The 20,650-nt window shown below is 34.3% G+C and overlaps 2 protein-coding genes across 6 annotated transcripts in view; one reads left to right on the plus strand and one right to left on the minus strand.

Moving 5' to 3' along the window:
- Positions 1–4,823, plus strand: part of MARCHF7 (membrane associated ring-CH-type finger 7) — a 48,069-nt gene extending 43,246 nt beyond the window's left edge. Inside the window, exons 8-10 of one of the 3 annotated variants that reach the window (XM_059055356.2) lie at positions 552–665; positions 2,137–2,185; positions 4,680–4,823. In XM_059055356.2, the coding sequence (XP_058911339.1) occupies positions 552–665; positions 2,137–2,185; positions 4,680–4,738 (222 nt within the window). In that variant the 3' untranslated portion in view covers positions 4,739–4,823. Of the gene's footprint in view, positions 1–551; positions 888–2,136; positions 2,186–2,711; positions 2,869–4,679 lie in introns of those variants that run through there. The other 2 variants (XM_067026156.1, XM_067026155.1) reach the window with 2 other exon arrangements.
- Positions 4,824–6,261: 1,438 nt separating this feature from the next.
- LOC131751492 (CD302 antigen) overlaps positions 6,262–20,650 on the minus strand; it is a 131,302-nt gene continuing 116,913 nt past the window's right edge. For 2 of the 3 annotated variants that reach the window (XM_059055355.2, XM_067026154.1), the window contains 4 exons: positions 14,565–14,681; positions 13,594–13,767; positions 12,299–12,325; positions 6,262–9,011 (listed from right to left, as the gene is read on the minus strand). In XM_059055355.2, the coding sequence (XP_058911338.1) occupies positions 8,809–9,011; positions 12,299–12,325; positions 13,594–13,767; positions 14,565–14,681 (521 nt within the window). In that variant the 3' untranslated portion in view covers positions 6,262–8,808. The remainder of the gene's footprint in view (positions 9,012–12,298; positions 12,326–13,593; positions 13,768–14,564; positions 14,682–20,650) is intronic. The other variant, XM_059055351.2, reaches the window with a different exon arrangement.

Below are 20,650 nucleotides of genomic sequence, written 5' to 3' on the forward strand. Positions count from 1 at the left end.
TTTTACCCACTATAAATTTCTATGTGAATGATATGAAGAAGTTACTCTATTACCTTTATTAGTTCATTTTTATATTTACTGTTGCCTTAAAGTTAATTATATTATGTAATAAACACTTGACCCATTTGACTATGTTTTAATTGTATAATTTATTGATTTAGCTATAGATGAAATGATAATTTTAAGTAAACATTTATAGCCATTTGTATTAATAAAATCTGTTAGGCACATTATAACTTTACAGAACCACAGCATTCATTCTACCATCAAATGAGTTAAAAGTCCCATTTTTATATATATTACATGAAAGAAGACTGAAAATAAAGAGGATATTCACACACCTATTTGTACACCTTACAACATTAGTAAAATTATGAAATTATGGAGGGTGACTTTATTTCTTGGTTTGATAGATGGTGCTGTATCTCTTACTAAGACTGGATGTGAATACATTTCCTCTAGTTTCTCAGTATACTTTGGATGTCAATCTCTTGTCTATTAATTTTTCATTCTCCATATTCTTCTTTTTCTCATTTGCTTCCCTGTTGAAGGCTGAGTATGAGTTTATCAGCTCTGGTCTCTACCTAGTTGTGTTATTGCACTTGTGCGAACAAAGCTTTTCTGATATGATGGGAAATACGAATGAACCAAGCACACGTGTCCGAGTAAGTAACCTTGGAGCAGGGGAAAAGGGAGGATGTGATGCAACAAGTGTTTGCTTGGGAAAGCAGATTGTATTATATGTTCACAGTCTATTTCCTTTGGGGAGTTCTTACATTAAAATCTTTCTTAAAGGTACAGTAGATTTAATAGAAATTGCTGTCTGCCTTACCTCTGTATCAAGCAGCCTAATTTTCTCATAAAGCTGTTTTAGAAAAAGAAGTAATTTTCTAGCTCTTGAAGGTGATTGGAATATATTTCAGTGAAAAACAGGGACAGAATTGGAAGTACTAAGGAAAATGCTCTTTTTAATTAAACCAAAAAAAGACTCAGTATTTTAACTTAGAAACCTTAAATTGAACTCCAAAAACTGAAAGAGTATGGGAAATTAACTACAATTTATTTGTTACTATCTTGTAAAAGATTACCAGTGTAGTAGTTTTTAAGCCTCCATATTTCAAACTACTTAAGATCTGGACTATTTGGTATTTAGTCTATACAGTATTGCCTTAATTTAACACTTAAGCTAGCTGTTTGTTAGGTATTTTTAATTAAATGGTAGTGTTATGGAAATTTATACTCTACTGCCTTGCCCATTTTATGCAGCAGGGACTAGAGTCTGTATCTCATTACAGTAGCATTCTGAACAACTAGTACCTTGAAATGTGTTCATAAACATATCCTTCAAACTATTTTTTATATAGATGTTCTCTTGGTGATGAAAATTTAGTAGAGTTTATGGTGAGGTATAATGTTTCCATTATATTTTGAAAATTATCAAATAGCCAATTCAGTGTATATAGGTAGAACATTTTTCTGTAATCATGTAAACATTATTCCTGTGAGCCAGTTGACAGATTATTATCATTCAGAGAAAAGAGAACGAACTATCAAGAGCTTTCAGAATTTGAGCAAAGAGCTCTTGATTTCTAAACAGGCAACTTATCTCTTCAGAGTGAACGAACCATATAAAGTATATAATACGTGTTGAATTCATGCCTTTGTAAAAGGTATACACAAGTTAATATTAAAGTGGAAGTCACTTTTAGGATTTTTTTAAAAGTACAGAGTCAAATGTAATACTTCTAGGCAGGAAAATACTGATTTATTATTTTAATTGACCACTAAAATTCACTTGGGTCCAAAATGCAGAGGTTTAATTTTTTTTCTCCATAGTTTTTGGAAGTATTATAACAATGCAAGAAGACAGCGGTATTCATAGAATATTATATCTGCTCCCAATTTCTACATGATTAATATATGATTTTTACATAGATAATAATGATTATATAAGACATTAAAAAAAATCATATCCTTAAGCTTGTAAGTTTTGATGTGGGGGGAGAAAGACCCCCTATTTAAAGGTTTAAAATTATGTTTGACTTTTAAGTAGAAATGAATCTCTTATACTGATTCTTACTTTAGAATCCATTTGCTACATTTAAACTACTATATTTCTTTCTGCATTGTTTCTAGTTTATTAACCTTGCAAGAACTCTTCAGGCACATATGGAAGATCTCGAAAGTAGGTGGAATTTCCCCTCCCCAGACTTGTTGAATTTACTTTTGCAAATTAAACCCACAGAGTAAAACCTAAGTATATATATACTCTTTCTTCCAAATTAGAGCTTCATTTATAGGCTTAATAATACCAGAATAATTTATTTGGGAAAGATGGGTTGGGCAACTGACACTAGTTTTTTAAGAGCCTATTTTTTAAAAATTAAATTAATTTTAATGTCTGGAAGGGTGTTATTTTAACCATCGGTATTTTATTTAAAATAAAAATATATATTTAATCACCTTAATTTTAACACTTTTAATGTTAACACTTTTTTAAAAGAAGACGTTTAACTACTAATCAAAACACACTTTAGATTTTTGTGTGTGTGAAATTTTACTTGTTCTTTAGCTTTGTTAGATCATAAAAGGTGTTCCCTGGGTTTATATATAGTTCTAGGAATATAGTGGTGAAAGAGTCCTAATTCTGAGTCCCTAACAGAAGCCATAGTTTTTTGTTTTTTTTTTTTTTTTTTTTGCTCCTTGTTCAGGTCCTCATGGACCTTTAATAGGCAGCCAGCTCCGCCAGCAGCTACAATCTCTTAAGATCACGTTCCAGCTTTAGGACTTCTGCCTGGGCTCCTATGTGAAGGCACTTAATGCCCAAATCTTTACAGGCATCTGCACAGCTTACCCTCTTCTCAAAGTCCTACAATCTCCAGGGTGCTTCATACCAGGTGGGCACAGATATTGGTGGCTCTGGAACAGTTCCTGGGAATCCAAGATTACCCTACCTATTGTGCTTTTTCACCCAAAGCAACTGGCATCCCATGATCAGATTCCAGTACACTCTTTGAAGTGTTTTTGTATATGTATTCTCCAGTTGATTATCTTCTATACTCATCTTCAGAATACTTGGACTGTTAACCTGTAGTGTGCATAATATTTTTACAAAATTTAGAGAAAGCTTAGCATCCTTTGAAGTAAGGTTTTTTTAAAGTTTTAAAAGGATTAGAGGTACAACTAGGTAATGCATTTTCACAATTTTAGTTAGTATGTGTGGAATTGGTATATAAAGGAATCAAATGGTATAATAAAGTGGGACTTCATTAGTGTAAATCTTTTTTTTCCTTTATACCTTCTTAGTACAGATCCATCATGTTAGCTAATACAAAGATCTCTCTTTTGTAAATTATAATTGATACTTTGTCAGATGTGATGAGAGTAATTTGTTGCAGTGTACATTTTCCCCAGATTGCTTGTTTTTTTTTCAACTAACATTCTCATTTAGAATTTAGTTTTCTAAATATATAGGAGGGTCTACTCCCAACATGTGAATGAGAGGGAAAAGGTAAAGTTGAAATATATACCCAGACTCAACTGAGAGTGAAAGATGTGGGTGCTATAAGTTAACTCCTAAGTACTAGAGTATTAATACATTCTGAAAATTGGTTCTGACTGAATTTTTTTCTGTAGAGTTAATCTAATAGAAAACATGAGAAATTCTCTGAAAAGCGATCTTATTTTTTAGTTTGACATTTCTCCATGATATTGCATAAAAGCATAGGATTTACTACTCTTCATGAGCTAAGTATATGCTTGATATTTATTTTAAATTTCTGCAAGGTAAATATATGGAGATTGAAGTTTCATCTATACGTGTTGCATAATTTTTTCTTGTTGATACCATTTGCTGGTTGCCCTTAAATTGTCCAGTATTAAATACAAGAAGAGTGTACATTTAACCTTTCTGCCCTTGATAATAGGGGAAATGCTGGTAGGATGTTTAGTGAACTTCCGTTTTCCTTCACATGCAGAGAGTTACATAGTCTTGCACTTACTGTGTCCTTAAAGACGTTCGTGGAAGTTTTATATTAAACCCTTGAGCCACTAATGACTCTAAAATAAATTGAGGTTGGACATGTTGCAAGAGTGATAAATTTCTGACAACGTGGAGGCATAGGAATAATCTCAACAAAAGGTTTTTACTAAAACCAATTATATTAACTTAGGCTGTGTCTATATAAAGCTTTTTTGACTGACTAAATAGAGCTTTTTCTTGGCATTGTATAGACATAGCTCTGATGTAAATTTCAAGAACACCCATAACCTATTATTCTATGTACATTTTTTTTCATTCTCATCGATAACATCAAACATGCAGTGGTAATAAGCCAGATTCTACTCAGGTGTGTGAGAACACTTGCCTTAAGTTTACTCTTTCTTTCTCTAGTGTATTTCTCATTAGCTACTATGAACACAAATTGATCTCAGAAACTTTTTAAATGTTCTTGAACCACATTTTTAAACATTTTCATTTTAATAAAAACTAACAAGAAAAAAGTGTGGGGATGGGAGCATTGTAGACGGGCCTCACCCACGGTCAGACCACCCTAACCCTGGCATATACTACATTGGGGTTTTTATCATACAAGTCATTGCTGTTCTGGCTTCATACTTACACTTCCATTCTCATCCCCCTTAAAATCATTCTTGATCATCCTGTTTTCTTTCAACAGCTTCAGAGGATGATTCTGAAGAAGATGGAGACCATAACAGAACATTTGATATTGCCTAACTTCATATGAGACAAATGGATGATCTGTGAACAGTGTTTATTAAAACTGGCAATTAAGTATGAATTAATTTTCTGGGGAAATACCTATTGAATACATTTACTGTCTATATATATATATATAATGAATATATATATATATATACACACACACATATTATGCATGTATATATATGTTCATTCTCAAGTGTTGCTGAATTTAAATTCTGCTGGGCCTTTTAACATGGCCAGTGAATCTGATGTTTATAAACTGGTAATTAAAAGTATTTTTCTTTTAGATGAGTGGGGAAAGTGTTACCCTTGTTTTAAATATCTAAGCAATGCTGACAGCCCTTTTTTGTGTTGTGATTATTGTAGTTATATTTATGAAAAGTTGGTGTTTTAGTCTCGTTAGTGAAAAAAGTGGGACAAAATATGCTTTTAGACTAAATTGCCAAATGGCATCTAATTATTTTTCTTTTTAAAATGCCTTAAGTTGTGGTCTCATTTTCATAATCATTTGCTTCCAGTGTTTAAAAAAAAAAAAGAATGGGGAGAAAGTTAAGAGCATTCATTAGATTAAGTTTCCAAATTTAATTTGAATTCTAAATTCACTTAGCAATGAAATCTAATTTTTAAAATATATAAAAATAAAGTGTACAAATGGATGAATTTTTGTGTTTATATGCAAAATGCAGATTATATTTGATAGGCCATAGTATGTAGATATTCCTTTTAGGAATATTGCAGCTGTAAATTATATCAGAATTGCCAGTCAGATGCTATTTGGTTAAAAATATTATTGCAGTGTCAAGTTAATGATATATTTTAAAATCCCACATTCAGAGTTTAAAACACTGGTTTTCAATGTTTTTTAGTGTTGTCACTTTATAGATAAATATGATATAAATAACCTGTTTGGATCCTGGTCATTTTTAACTGTTCCTTGCTAATTCTAAGCATTTATTTGATGACTTAATATTTTTCACTACCTTTAGAGAAGAGATGCACATTAACTGTTCACCATACTGTGGTCCTGAGTTGTGTATATGTCCATAACACTGTATATTTTCTCTGTCAACACCCTTAGGATACAATTAAAAACGCCTTCAGGCGGGTTTCAGGTTAAATAAAGTCTTTTGTCAAGCTACTTTTTCAGAACCTAAATAGAAACCATGTAATTTCTCACATGTGAATCAGCAGTTTGCCCACATTCAGTCAGATTGTTGGTCTTAATGTAAAACTTTGGCTTGAAATAAAGTGCATACTGATTGATTTACTTTATAGTTGGAAATGTTTCCTTTTAAACTGGTGCTCAAAGAAGCCTTCAAACCTTAGAGCCAAGAATCTTATTTTAAATCCCATTTTATATGAAATATAATTGTTTCTAAAACATTTGTTCAATTTCTGCCTGTTATCTTTGCATTGCCTTCCTTAAAGCAGATATGCAAAATTTAAGGATGCCAGTATCCATATCTATTCTACAGGTGTTTAGGGATGCTTTGAATTTGAAACATTTATGCTTTTAATAGAACTCAGCATGAAAATACAGTGTCTTAACCCACAAAATTTTTTATTTAAAAAATTTAAGTAAATGGTAGGAAACATTCCGTTGGTGTGCATACAATTTATTTATGGTTTTGCTGTATTAACTGCTAAATGACAGAGAGAGACAGTGGCTTGAGCTTTATAGTATTCTTGTAGTTCCTTTGTACCACTTAGTATTTCAGTATTGTATTAGCTTCTTATGTCCTGTAAATGTGAAGTAGAGGGAATAAGGAAAATCTTTCATTGGTATCACTTTTAAATTCTGAACAAAATAGAGACCATACACTACTCAAATTCCTAAGAATTTAGGATTGCAAATTCCTAAGAAAATGTAGTTAAAAGTAAATGGTAGCTAAAAGTAATGATAGTAGTAATAGTTGCCAAACATAAGAATTACATTGTCATTATTGGGTAGAACCAAGCTGTTTGAAGAAAGCAGTTTATACATTCTGAATGTAAACAGGCATGCTAATGTTACTGTTAATATTAAAAATAAATACAGACTTGAATGATTCAGTTATCTGTTGACCACCAAATAGATACAAGGGCCTATTACAGATGTTCAGATATATAAGGACAATTAAGATTTAGCACTGCATTACTGGGGTCTTTAAGGACTTGTTTGAAAATAAAATCAAACATGGAAAATTAAATCAATTAAAACAGCCATTTTGGTAGAGCTGTCATAATTAGGTAGAAGTTATTGAAATGAACTGAAGAAAGTTATGTAGAAGTGGAAGGGGAGACTCTAGAGCAGCATTGTCCACTGAAACTTTCTATGATAATGGTGGAAATGTTCTACAATTTGCATTGCCCATCGTGGTAGCTCCTAACTGCATGTGATCTGAGCATTTGAAATATGGCTAGTGCAATTGAGGAAATGAACTTTATTTAAATAGCCACATGTGGCTAGTGGCTACTGTATTAGATACTGTAAAGATCTGTGATTGATAGTTACAAAGCTTTAAGGAACAGATGGCTGGCCTCGTTCTTAAAGGAGTGGTAGAATTTGAGTAGCAAAAGCAGTAAGGAATTCCAGTCTAATGTTCACAATTAGCAGCACTATTAATACTCTATCAGTAATAAAATAGACATCTCAATACACAAAATCTCAAAGCTTTTACAGAGCATATTTGTTTTGTAATAACACCTAGTATAAAATTTGGTTTTTAGTACCACATAGTCACATTATTCACTTTGCAGTTATTCATGTCTCATTAAGAAAACTGCCATTAATTGTGACGAGGGATGTTTGATTCATGGTGGCCAGTGGAAACAGATGGCGCAAGCTAGGACTTCATTGCCACTGGTCAACCTTGAGAGATAGTGTCTCTATCCATATGAAAAGTATTCCCGTAAGATGATTGATGGGATATGCATTAGGGAGAAAGATTACTTTCCTTGCACTTTGAAGTTTCTACGTATAGTAAATACAATGTTATGTGAAGTACATACATTATCTTTTCTAATACTGTGTTTTTAAGTTGCTAAAGAAATCATTCTTGTTTCAGCTTTCTTCCACTTTCATTTTTTACCTCCCAAATGATTATTTCACCATTGTCTTAAAATGTACAATACACATACTGAAAACTTTGAACATGATCACTACAGTAGTAGTTAGTTTTTCTCTGCAGTTATTGCTTACACAGGTTTCATGTCACTGAATGATAAACTTCATCAAGGCTTGAGGAGCATGAGATATATAGGAACAGATACGGTGGTAGGAGAAAAATCCTTGAAGGACACTATGACCCAAGAGTTACCCGCAATGCCAGCCTCCTTCCACACCTTCCTGGTATGGCTGTAATTTTTTTTGTTTCACAGATCTTACTGAAATTCTGACATTTACGATCATTGCTAATTACTGTTTGTTTGTGGTCCAAAACAGTGTTCTAAAAGTACTGAAACTGTATAATTATGTGGCATATGGGGTGTTAAAAATCTGTAAAATTTTCTACATGTAAATCATGAAGATGGAAATATCAGAGGAATTATCAGAGTAACCAGCATAAGTGATACCTAAATGTAGAGAATCTATTTTAAGGTCAGGTTTATTCTCCATATCTTATTGATAAAGGAGCAAGACCATAGAAATTACTTAAGACCTAGTGATTGCTAAAATTTTAGTGATAAGTAGAATTTTTCTTTTTTTTAAATTCAACTATAAACTAAGGTGGTTCAACTCTGGGAGGGAAGATGGAGGAGGTAAAACAAGTAGACTGGGTTGGTTGGTTGGTTTTTTTTTACCTGATTTACTATTAATACTTGGGCTTTAAGCTTTCCTTCATTCAAGTGGAAGGTGCATTTGGGGAGGTGGTTAAAACCATTAAATTATATCTAAGATTATTTCTTTTTTAAAAACTTTGTTCTTATAATCCTAAAGATTAATTTTTGTCACAGTCTGATTACATGAGAATAGTGAATGTTACTGGAATTAGGTAATACATCATAAAAACCATGATTTTCATTGTTAGGTTTTATATTAAAATCTTGCATAGGAATCACTGTCAAGGTATTTGATGTCTTAATCTGAGATTTCCAAAACCTTAGTCTAATTGAACATCATATTCGTTTTCCTCTGCAACTACTAAAACACAGTCATCATTATAAGGTGATTGGGGTGCAGCTGAAAAAACTGTGGTGAAACCAGAATCCAAATTTCTTTTGTACAGGAACCAAACGACCGCTCCCAAAACTGTCAAAATTACTGTGCTAGCAATCACCAAAGCTGATATTAAAATGTGGTTATCTGAAAAGGAAAAGACAAAAGAAAATATGGGAAATCAGGATACACAAGTTGATAGTATTGCTTTTTGGGGAGCACAAATATAGTTTCATCACATAAATATTTCACTATTTTGAGAATTTCTCACATTGGTTAGAAAAATAGTTACACACATTTATTCCTGTCAAGATTTATATTTCTTAGCTTGAATAATTGCCATACTTCAAAATTTGAAATAAACTTTGCAGGTCTCCAGTCTACTTTAAGATCCTAAAATGGAAATTATCCACACTGAAGGTTTCACCATATATTTCTGTTGCACCATATATTTCTGTTTGCATATATCATTTTATGTTATCCAAAGTATACATGTGCATAGCTTAAAATTCATAATTCTACAGGGTATGTAATGAAAATACTGTGTTCCTCCTGCCCTACTACTACTCACCCTTAATTACCATTCCTCAAAGCAGCCACTCTTGTTACTTCTGTTATTTGCCTACATGCATGCTTATACTGCTCTGATTTACAATTTTTTTAATTGTAAAATATGCATAACAAAATTTACCATCTTAACCATTTTTAAGTGTGCAGTTCAGTAGCATTAAGTACATTTACATTGTTGTGCTGTGTCACAACCATTCAACTATAGAATTTTCATCTTGCAAACCTGAAAACTATATTATACATTAAGTCTCCATTCCCCCCCCCCCCCCGGCCCCTGGCAGCCACCATTCTACCTTCTGTCTCTAAGGCTGACTACTCCAGGTACCTCAAATAATTAGCCATACAGTATTTTGTCCTTTTGTGACTGGCATATTTCACTTAGCCTAGTATCCTCCAGGTTCATGCATGTTGTAGCATGTGTCAGAATTGCCTTTTTAAGGCTGAATAATATTCATAGTATGTATATACCATGTTTTACTTACCCATTCATCTGTATGTAGATGGACACTTGATTTGGTTCCACCTTCCTGGCTACTGAGAATAAAACTGCTATAAACATGGTGGTTTAAATTCTGTTCAAGTCCCTGTTTTCACATCTTTTGGGTATATACTGGATCATATGGTAATTCTATGCTAAATTTTTGGGGGAGCTCCTGTACTGTTTCCACAGCGGATGCACCATTTTACATTCCCATCAGTAGTGCACAGAGGTTCCACGGTCTCCGCATTCTTGTCAACACTCGTTATTTTCTGTTTTCTTTTTTTGGGGGTTTGGTTTGGTTTGGTTTTGGCTGCACTGTGCAGCATGTGGGATCTTAGTTCCCCAACCAGGGATCAAACCCGTGCCCCCTGCAGTGGAAGCACAGAGTTTTAACCACTGGACCACCAGGAAGTCCCTCTGTTTTCTTTCTTTCCTTTCCTCCCTCCCTCCCTCCCTTTCTCTCTCTCTCTCTCTCTCTCTCTCCCTTTCTTTCTCTGTTTCTTCCCTTTTTTCTTTTTGATAGCCAACTTAATGAGTGTGAAGTGGTGCGAGTGTGAAGTGCTTTGCTTGATTTTTTTTTAAGATGTTACATATATTCATCTTATAGAAGAGTGAGGATTTAACTCTCACATACACATGAACCCAGTGAACCCATAAATACTCCTTTCCTCTTCTGTCATAGCAAGCTCCAAACTGAGAGAAAGTAATCATGATAATTAAGGAAAAAATAAGGGCAAAAGACTTGAATAGGCATTTTATAAAAGAAGATATACAAATGGCTAATAAATGTGTGAAGGTGCTCAACATCATTTTTCATCAGGCAAATTAATATCACTACATACCCATCTGAATGGCTAAAATTAGACTGACAAGACCATCATCGGATGGATGAGAGCAAATGAAAGTTGTCAGCAGGAATGTTAACATGGTTCAACCACTTTGAAAAATTATTTGATTACTTCTATTAATGCTAAACATTATTAGCTATCCTATGGCTGTTTCACTCTCAAGGAAAATGAGAACAAAGGTCCCCCAAAAAAGTATGAGAATGTTCATAGTGCGATCACATTCATGCCAGACTAATGATCAAATATCCATAGGAGAATGGACAAATTGTGGTGTGTTTATAAAGTAGTATGCAGCAATAGAAAAAGTACAATATATATGTGCAGCACTGATGAATAAAAAAAATATTCTGACTGAAAAAGTTATATTTATGTGAAGTTCAAGAACAAACAACTTGTGATAGAAATCAATAGTGGTTACCTGTGGGATGGATGCTGGTAGGGTAGGCATTTATTGGGAGGGGCATGCGGGAATTTTGTGGTGTGATGGAAATGTTCTATCTCGATGCGAGTCGTGGTTATACAGGTATATACAAAAGCAACCATCAAGGTGTACATTTAAGATTGTGCATTTTATCCTCAGTTAATTACACATCAAAAATATGGAGGTTAATTACACATCAAAAATATGGAGGTTAAAAACTATGCTACACAATTTGAAAAAATTTCATAACAGGCATTCATTATTTTGGGGGATGCAAAATGGTACAATTTCTCTGAAACTATCAGTATTGATCAAAGTTATATATTCATATTCAATACAGCAGTTATATTTCAGGGAATCTAAGATAAACATGTTTTTGTGCAAGGTGATTCATTCCTTGCAGCACTTACAATAGCAGATGTTTGGAAACAACCCAGTAGGGGGTCTGGAGTTGGTAAATACTTGAATGTATGTATGGATACATGAATGTATCCATACAATGGATGAGTATACAGTTGTAAAAAAGGAATGAAGATTTCTCTATAGGTAATGATATGGAGAGACATTTAGACTATTTAGTGAATAAAAAAGTAAGTCATATCTCTTAATTTGTTTATGTTGGCAAAAGAAACATTAGACATTTAAAGAAGAAACTGAATTAGTGCCCAGTAAGGGTTCAGGTAGAATAGGATGGAAGGAGGCACAGTGGGTGGAGACAGATTTTTCAGTGTTTGCCTTGTATAGTTTTGCTTTTGGAACCACGTAAAAATATTACCTGTTCCTTTCCCAAAAAATACACTTAGTAAGCCCTAAGACAGATTCTTCATGAACTGTAATTACAACTATAAGAAAAAAAATTTTTAACAAAAGATGCAGTCATTTCCCACAAAAACAGATAATGGAGCAATGAGGAGATAGAATTTGGTGTTTTAAAAAAATGTTCATTTCATACATAATTTGCAGATATATTTAAAATGTCAAGTCTTTCTGTATTCTTAAAAAAGTTGTTCTACTTTACACTGTCATCTAAAGAGGTCTTCAGTACTACTTTAATATGCTAGAATCTTAATATATTCTTTCTTGTAGGAAAAATTTAACAAAAGACCATACTTACCTGATAAATATTTCTTTTCATATGGGACTAGAATACAAAAGAAAATCATAATTAAAGTATGCCTATTCTAAGAATGCTTCTAAACACTTTCAAAGTAGTTTAAAACGAACCCTTTAATAGCTTAGTATTACCCATATTTCTATTGCTTGGTCATGTGTCTGTATTATCTGTTTTGAACTCAGTTTTTTAAAGGATGTAGAGAGCTAAAAACGCATTAGCTCAGTTGGTGGAAAAAGAATAAGGGAACTCGAGAAAAAGACAGTGTGATGAAATGAGGGAAATGAGAGGATTTGGGTTGGAAAGTCTGTAGAAACAGTAAAAGTATACAATTGTGACCTTACCTTGGTAGTACAGACTTGCTCACTATTTCTGATGTTTTGAAGTTATAGTTTAATTAAAAATTTGGCTTACATAGTGGTGCCCTGAGGCATAGTATATGAAAAGAACCAACTTTTAAAAAATCCAACAAATATTGGAAGTCAAATGCTAATACCATAAAAGTGTGACTGATTAGTCAAAAGCCCTGCTGAGGCAAGTTTAAAAAAAAATTGTATGTAGTTCCAGATGTAAAGAAAGGAAATAATCGGAGGCAGATGTATAGTTTTGGTTTGCAGTTGGAGAAGGGGAATATTAAGGATGCAATGCGGGAAAATGGCTCTTTCTGTCTTGTTTCAAGCAACCCAAAATCGTATTTTGAAATTTAAATGTCTTTAGTGAGAAAACAATTCTTTCTAAAACATAAAAGAACAAACTGTCTAATGTTTAACAATAATATGAAAATATTTTGGGACAGGATAATTTTGCTCATTAGAAAGCACTGTGATGTGTGAGAAGAAAATTTATACTTTAATCCAGAGTAAATTATAAACTATAATGCAATTTTTCTTGGCCTAATCAAAGATGTCCTTGTACTGAATCAAATTCTTTGTATGCCAACATTAGAATTCTGGAATCAGCCATGATTATTTTTCACCACTTCCACTGTTTAATCAAATCACAAAGAGGCTATTATAATTCCTTTGAACAACGTAAGAAATTTTTGACTTCTTAAAAGGTCTAAGAATAAGCAGATAGAATAAAAGTATGCCTGGTTCACATGATCTGGCCCTACCTCTGAAATGCAGTAGGATTACATATTTGACTTCCAAGAGTCTCGGGAGCAAACCAACCCAGTATCTTGTGAAGTCTTACTTCCTCCTTATATTGAGGCACACGTCACAAAGAAAATTGTTTTAAAACCAGCCCTATTTTCCCCACCTCTCTTAGAATGGAAAAAGGCCTTTAGTTATACTTACTAGCTGCTTTACAAAGGGTTCCTTCCACAGAAGAAACTTCACAGTTTCCTTTTTTCCAATCACCTGTCTTGGTGTGCAAAAAGGCACAGGTGTCAACTAGATCCTTGCTGTCTTCTTGGTCTGACCACTTAACGAATGTCATATTTGACTTGTCAAACCACTTGAAACTGGCATCTGTCAGTTAAGGAAAATTTTTAACATTATGACAGTATAAAATGTGTTAAAGTCAAAGAAAAGGGTCTAACTTTGTTTTTTAAAAACTTTTTGGCCACGCCTCATGGCTTGTGGGATCTTAGTTCCCTAACCAGGGATTGAACCTGGGCCCTCAGCAGTGAAAGCATGGAGTCCTAACCACTGGGCTACCAGGGATTTCCTGGGTCCAGTTTTAAAGGTGGGAAGTTACGAAGATTTGTCTGGTCTAAGCTTTTGATTGTAGGATTTAAATTAGAAGGAGGAATATATCCTGTACACAGGCAAAACATACTGGTTCAAAAAGGTTCTGAAGAAGATCCCATTTGTGATTAAAAAAATATATATAATTTTCATAAAAAAAGTCAAGGAAATAGTTAAAATGTTAGTGGGCAACCTTAGTAATTTCATTTCATTTTGAAAATGATTATGTACTTTCTATTTTCAACAGTGACAATAAATACATTTACATAGTATTATCTTGACAGTTGTCTATCTTTATCCTATTGTTGATACTAGTACCAATTTTAATTACCCTGCCATATTACAGAAATACTGAGTCTAGAAGAATATTTTAATCCAGATGAAAGAATCAACTTTAACTCTCATATGTGACACACATTGAGCTGCTCAGGGGAAAGCTGTGGTACATGGGTGCATACTGAAAATACAATACCTGGAAACCACAGGAAATAGCGAACTACAGAATTGAAGAATCTAAAAGTTATCAGTTTTACTAACATTAAGAAAAAAATGTAAGAAACAATTTAAATATCACTTACCATCTGTATCAAAAAACATGCCTAATAGGATATCATCTGGGCCTTTCCATTGCTTTTGCAAAGTATCCAGTATAAAAGCATTTTCTTCTTCATTATGTATGCTTATCATGTCTGCTCCTGAAATTATTTTAGGGAGAGGTCAGCATGTTCCCCAAATCAATGAAAATCACATGAAGTATATACAAATTATACATTATTATAATACATTATATTTTACATCCTTTTAAAAAATTAAGCTTGAAAATGTCATGCACATTTCTGAAGAGACAATATACTCATGAGAAAATAAAATGATAATGTGATAAACTGAACAGAATCATACTTTTTATTTCATTCACTTAGGGTTAGTAACCTCGTAAACAACATGGAAACAAAACATCATGGGAAGGCTGGAGCAGTAGAACACACTTCCTGCATCTCAACTTTTCACTACCCCTTCCTCTAGCAATCATGGCCCCTCCTGCCCTCAGATTACAATTAATAGGGAGGAGTAGCTCTGACCACACTGAGGAGAGCTGAAAACTTCCAGGGCACCTTGCCAGAACAGTCCCAAGACCTAGTGAAGTTCAAGTAACAAGCGGTCTCTGACCTGCCTCACTTAACTGGCCACCATGTGCCTGCTGCCTGAAGCCTATGCCTTCCCATATTTTCCTCTGTGGTTGCCCTTAGGGAAGTCCTGGTTAGGGAAAGTGATAGAGGAGGTCCTTGGTCCTTGTTCTCATTGGATAGCTGATATTTCCTGGTACTGTCTCACCTGGTTTGAGTAAAGAGCAGCAGCCACATATATTTTATGTCTCACATTTTTTATCCTTTCAATCTGTAAGCTACATAGCACCCAATAAAATATTAGCAGTAACTTCACTTTTCCCAGATATATTTAATCTTGTTTCTTAACCCAACAAAGATTCTCTTGCAAATTAAAAAAATCATTCCACTGTCTTAACTGGATAATACTTAGGAGAAAATGCTAATGGAGTTAGTTTCTCTCATTGTATTGCATGTTTCTGCAAGTGAAGAATGAATGATGACATCAGAACTTACAGCAACCAGAAATCTGGTGGGGAAGGTACATCTAACCCCTGGGAAAAATACATCCTTTCAGCTGTACTCAGCTAAGTGAGGAATAAACATCAAAATGTTTCTAAGAAACATGATTTTCCAGTCTCAGTAATTTTAGAAGTTAAAATTTTCATAATTTTCCAAGGAGAAGTCATTGATCCTAAACATTTTCAGTTATCTTGGAAGCTTTGGGTACTACAACTAATCCAGGTACTACATGGAGAGATGAGGATGTCTTTCCTATCATTAAATTACATCCTTCCAAAATCATCCTGACTTAAAAACTTCTGAAAACTTGAGAATACTGCCTTGGATCAGTGGCTCTCCAACTTTAGTGTGCACCAGAATCACATGGAGGGCTCGTTAAAACAGTGTTAGCTCCTACACCCAGAGCTGCTGATTTAGCTGGAGTAACATGGGGCCTAAGAATTTACACTCCTAACCAGTTCCCACGTGACACTGATGCTGCTGATCCAGGGAACACACTGAGAAATTATAGGAAACAAATAATAGGCTATTGTATTCATGACACCACTCTAAAATCAGTAACTTTTTGGTAATTAACAGATATATGGAGATGAGAAAGAGCCATTAGGTCACGAAGTGGTAAGAAGAATTTGTATTAGGCAATTACAGGCTTAAAAAATAAATTTAACTACAGGGGAAAAGAAAACTATAGGGCCTAAAATCCCCCAAACAAACCATACTGTTAAGAAAATCAAACTGGGTAGACTAAAGCTCTGTTATGAATAAAAAGTAACAGGCAAACACCTTAATAGAAGAAAAAAAAATTGGTCTCAGACTGTTAAAAAGGCAGTAGACACAGATATAGAGAACAAACTAGTGCTTACCAGTGGGGAGAGGGATGGGGGAAGAGGGCAACACAGGGGTGGGGATTAAGAGGTACTATTATGCATAGAATAAGCTACAAGGATATATTGTACAACACTGGAATATAGCCAATATTTTATAGTAACCTAAAATGGAGTAAAACCTTTAAAAATTGTGAATCACTATATTGTTCAATTTGTAACTTACTTAGTATTGTACATCAACTGTACTTCAATTTAAAAAAAAAGACAATTCACCCTCACGACAGGAAATGTAACACAGAAGTGTGTGAAAAATGCAATTTCACTGGTAAAAGAATGAAAATAAGAGTTTCAGACATGCCAATTAAACAGTGCTGGCTTAGGGTGTAGAAAAATAGGAACTCATAAGTGGTTAGCTGGAGTAAAAATTAGTAAAACCTTTTTGGAGACAATTTGGCAAGATGTATGCAAGGCAATCATTGGCTCTGCTCAGATAGGCACAATCATTGATGTTCATCACATTTACAACACTGGAAGATTGGAAATAATTTAATAAGCAATATTAGAGGATTAAATCAATTATGGCATATCTATATAGAGGAATAGTGTACAGTTATTAGGAAATATGCATTCTATATTTACTGCCATGAAAAAATATTTTTAAGAGAAAATGTAGATTATAGAAATATATATGTACATATAGTATATATATGTATACATATATACATATATATGTATACATATATATCAAATATTTATTAAAATATATCTGCCTGGGGGGTTGGAAGTCTAGAAGGATACTTACCAAAATGTTAAAAGTCATTACATTTCCTTAGGATAGTACAATTTAGGGTAATTTAATTTTTAAAATATTTGCATATGTGCTTTTCTGTATAGCGGCTGTGCACTAATCGTGTAATTAAGAACTGTTAAAAGAAAAAATAAGACTGACCTTTAAAATACTTAATACTTTAATCCAAAGTTAGAATTCAGCAAGGTTCTCTCTCTGTCATAGCTCCATTTAAAAAAATTCTATGATGGTTTTCTTATCAGTTCTAGCTGCTATCACCTCCTATTAAATGTCATACAGACTTTTAATCTGTTTTACCCTCGTACTTACTTGTACTTAGTTGTGAAATGTAACCAAAATGCCATTTTAGAAAAATCCTCGAGGGAAATATTTAACTAGGTTATAGTTTAGGCTTAAGTGTTCAGAGATAAGATTTTCATTCCTTTCTCTGACCTTGTGTCAGCCAATGGAACTTGAATGATTTTTAACATTGTAATTTAAGTAAATACTGTATAAAAATATGTCAGGAAAAAGGACACACTTTAATTTTCTTTAACAAACGATAGCATAAATCCCTGAAGAACACATGTGCTCAAGCGAATTTTTTTGTACAATGCATTACCAGTGATGCTACCTGCTGAGATGTAATTTGGGTCTTTAATTCTTTTTAAATTTGGGTCCTTAATTCTTTTTATGGCTAGTGACTTGGCTCATACACAGATCACAAAAAGGAAAGACTGAAAATATTTATTTGTTCTATTATAATGAAAATATCTAAATCAAAGGTAAATGTTGCAAAATAAGAAAAATTTTAGCCTCTCACAATTATTTTCCTAGAAGAACAATAACAGTACCCAAAATAAGTACAAGTAACATCAAGTAAATTACCACAAAGCACTGGGAATATTTCTAAATATAGCTCTCAGCAGTCCAAAAGGTAACAAGTCACCTATTTTCTATACCCCTAATTATAGGTTTAAGATAGGATTTTGTATACTTGTGAAGATTTTATAAATCCAAATGTAAATGTCCTAGTATTCCTTATGCTTTTCCTTCTTCATATATATAGCAAACACTGAATTCATGTCCACCTACTGTTCTAAACCAAAAAAAGTAATGGTAATATTAACCAATTTTAGCTAATTTTCTGATTCATCAATGAAATGGATATTTCCAGAGTGGAAGCAAATGTAGAGGATGATCAAATAAATGATGAGATTATCAGAAATGTATGAGAAATTTTTAAAAAATCAGTAAGACAAACTGAATTTATAAATATTTAACTGGGAAAAAAAGACATTTTTCTTCAGACACAAGGTAAACTTTATAAGCAAATTTATATACAACGATTTAAAATTCCTAAGTGGCTACTCTACTTGAACAAGTAGAGTTAATGGACTTCAAATAATCAAAAATCAGGCCTCTGGGCTTCCCTGGTGGCACAGTGGTTGAGAGTCCGCCTGCCGATGCAGGGGACACGGGTTTGTGCCCCGGTTCGGGAGGATCCCACATGCCGCGGAGCGGCTGGGCCCGTGAGCCAAGGCCGCTGAGCCTGCGCATCCGGAGCCTGTGCTTTGCAACGGGAGAGGCCACAACAGTGAGAGGCCCGTGTACCAAAAAAAAAAAAAAAAAAAAAAAAAAATTCAGACCTCAAAGTTGCTGGGTGTTTTCAATTTCATTTTGCTTATTTTTCTAAGAAAAAACATTAGCAAATACAATTAACTACAGTTTAGCTGTAGTGGAAGTCAGTCAACAAATATTAACTATGCCTCTGTAGAGTATGCAGTTGCTTAACTGCTGAAGGTAAGTGTTAAAGCTGGATGACAAAATCTGACCTTGTGGTTCATACAAGCTAATAGGAGTACAGGGACATGTTTCTTCTTGGCTCTGAGCCTCCAATATAATTTGTTTATTGAAATCTGTGTTTATGTCCAAGTATACCTGACACAAATGGTTTTTTAAAAAGAGATAGAAAATAGTTGTGGGGGAAACACCATTTAAAAAATTGTGGACTTCCCTGGTGGCACAGTGGTTAAGAATCCACCTGCCAATGCAGGGGACACGGGTTCAAGCCCTGGCCCAGGAAGATCCCACGTGCTGCGGAGCAACTAAGCCTGTGCGCCACAACTACTGAGCCTGTGTGCCACAACTACTGAAGCCTGCACGCCTGGAGCCCATGCTCTGCAACAAGAGAAGCCACCGCAATGAAGAGTGGCTCCTGCTTGCTGCAACTAGAGAGAGCCCACGCGCAGCAACAGAGACCCAACCCAGCCATACATACATATGTACATACATACATACATATATAAATAAAAATCTTGGAAGACCAGCAAAATTCCTATTACTCCATTTCCTTGGAGTGAAACCATATTAGCATGTTGGAAATGTCTTGTTTTCAAAGAGCCAATGTTCAACACCGTTTAGCAAGTAAGGAAAATATGTTTTGAGTATTACATGGCACTTCATAGGATTTAAAATGGCTATGCCTACATTTATTCCTAAGGAAAAACAATATGTACTGAGTAGTACGTGGCACTTCTTAGGATTTAAAACTCCTATGCTTACATTTATTCCTTATATAATAAGTGTATATGATTTTAATTAAAGCAATTTGATATTCTTCCAAAATGTTAATTGGTGGGTTGTCAGAAATTGTGTTTTTTAGATAAAGGGCAATTTTATTTTTATTTTTTATTTATGTATTTTTTGGCCGTGCCCTGTGGCATGTGGGATCTTAGTTCCCCAATCAGGGATGAAACCCATGCCCCCGGCACTGGGAGCGCAGAGTCTTAACCACTGGACATCCAGGGAAGTCCCAGTAAAGCACATTTTTATTTTTATTTTTTTTTTGCGGTACGCGGGCCTCTCACTGTTGTGGCCTCTCGCGTTGCGGAACACAGGCTCTGGACGCGCAGGCTCAGCGGCCATGGCTCACGGGCCCAGCCGCTCTGCGGCATGTGGGATCTTCCCGGACCGGAGCACGAACCCGTGTCCCCTGCATCGGCAGGCGGACTCTCAACCCCTGCGCCACCAGGGAAGCCCTAAAGCACATTTTTAAATGCTGGTGTTATGAATATGCTTAAGACAAAATTTAATGAAATAAGATTTTTAGATCTCACACAATAATAAAAAGTACCTTTAAATAATCAAGGACTCTCATCTCACCATTGTAGATATCTCAGTGGAAAAACATGCTAACTCACATCATCGTTTTAGTTTCAGCTGACAAGTATCACAATAAGAGGCTTAACAACAATGATGCACTTTGGGCCAAACAACCAAATATATAAAGAGCACCCAAGCACACATTTTTAAAAGTGATTTTTTTTTTTTTTTTTTTTTTTTTTTTTTGCGGTACGCAGGCCTCTCACTGTTGTGGCCTCTCCCGTTGCGGAGCACAGTCTCCGGACGCGTAGGCTCAGCGG

This window comes from Kogia breviceps, chromosome 2 (genome assembly GCF_026419965.1).
Source record: "Kogia breviceps isolate mKogBre1 chromosome 2, mKogBre1 haplotype 1, whole genome shotgun sequence".
NCBI lineage: Eukaryota > Metazoa > Chordata > Mammalia > Artiodactyla > Physeteridae > Kogia > Kogia breviceps.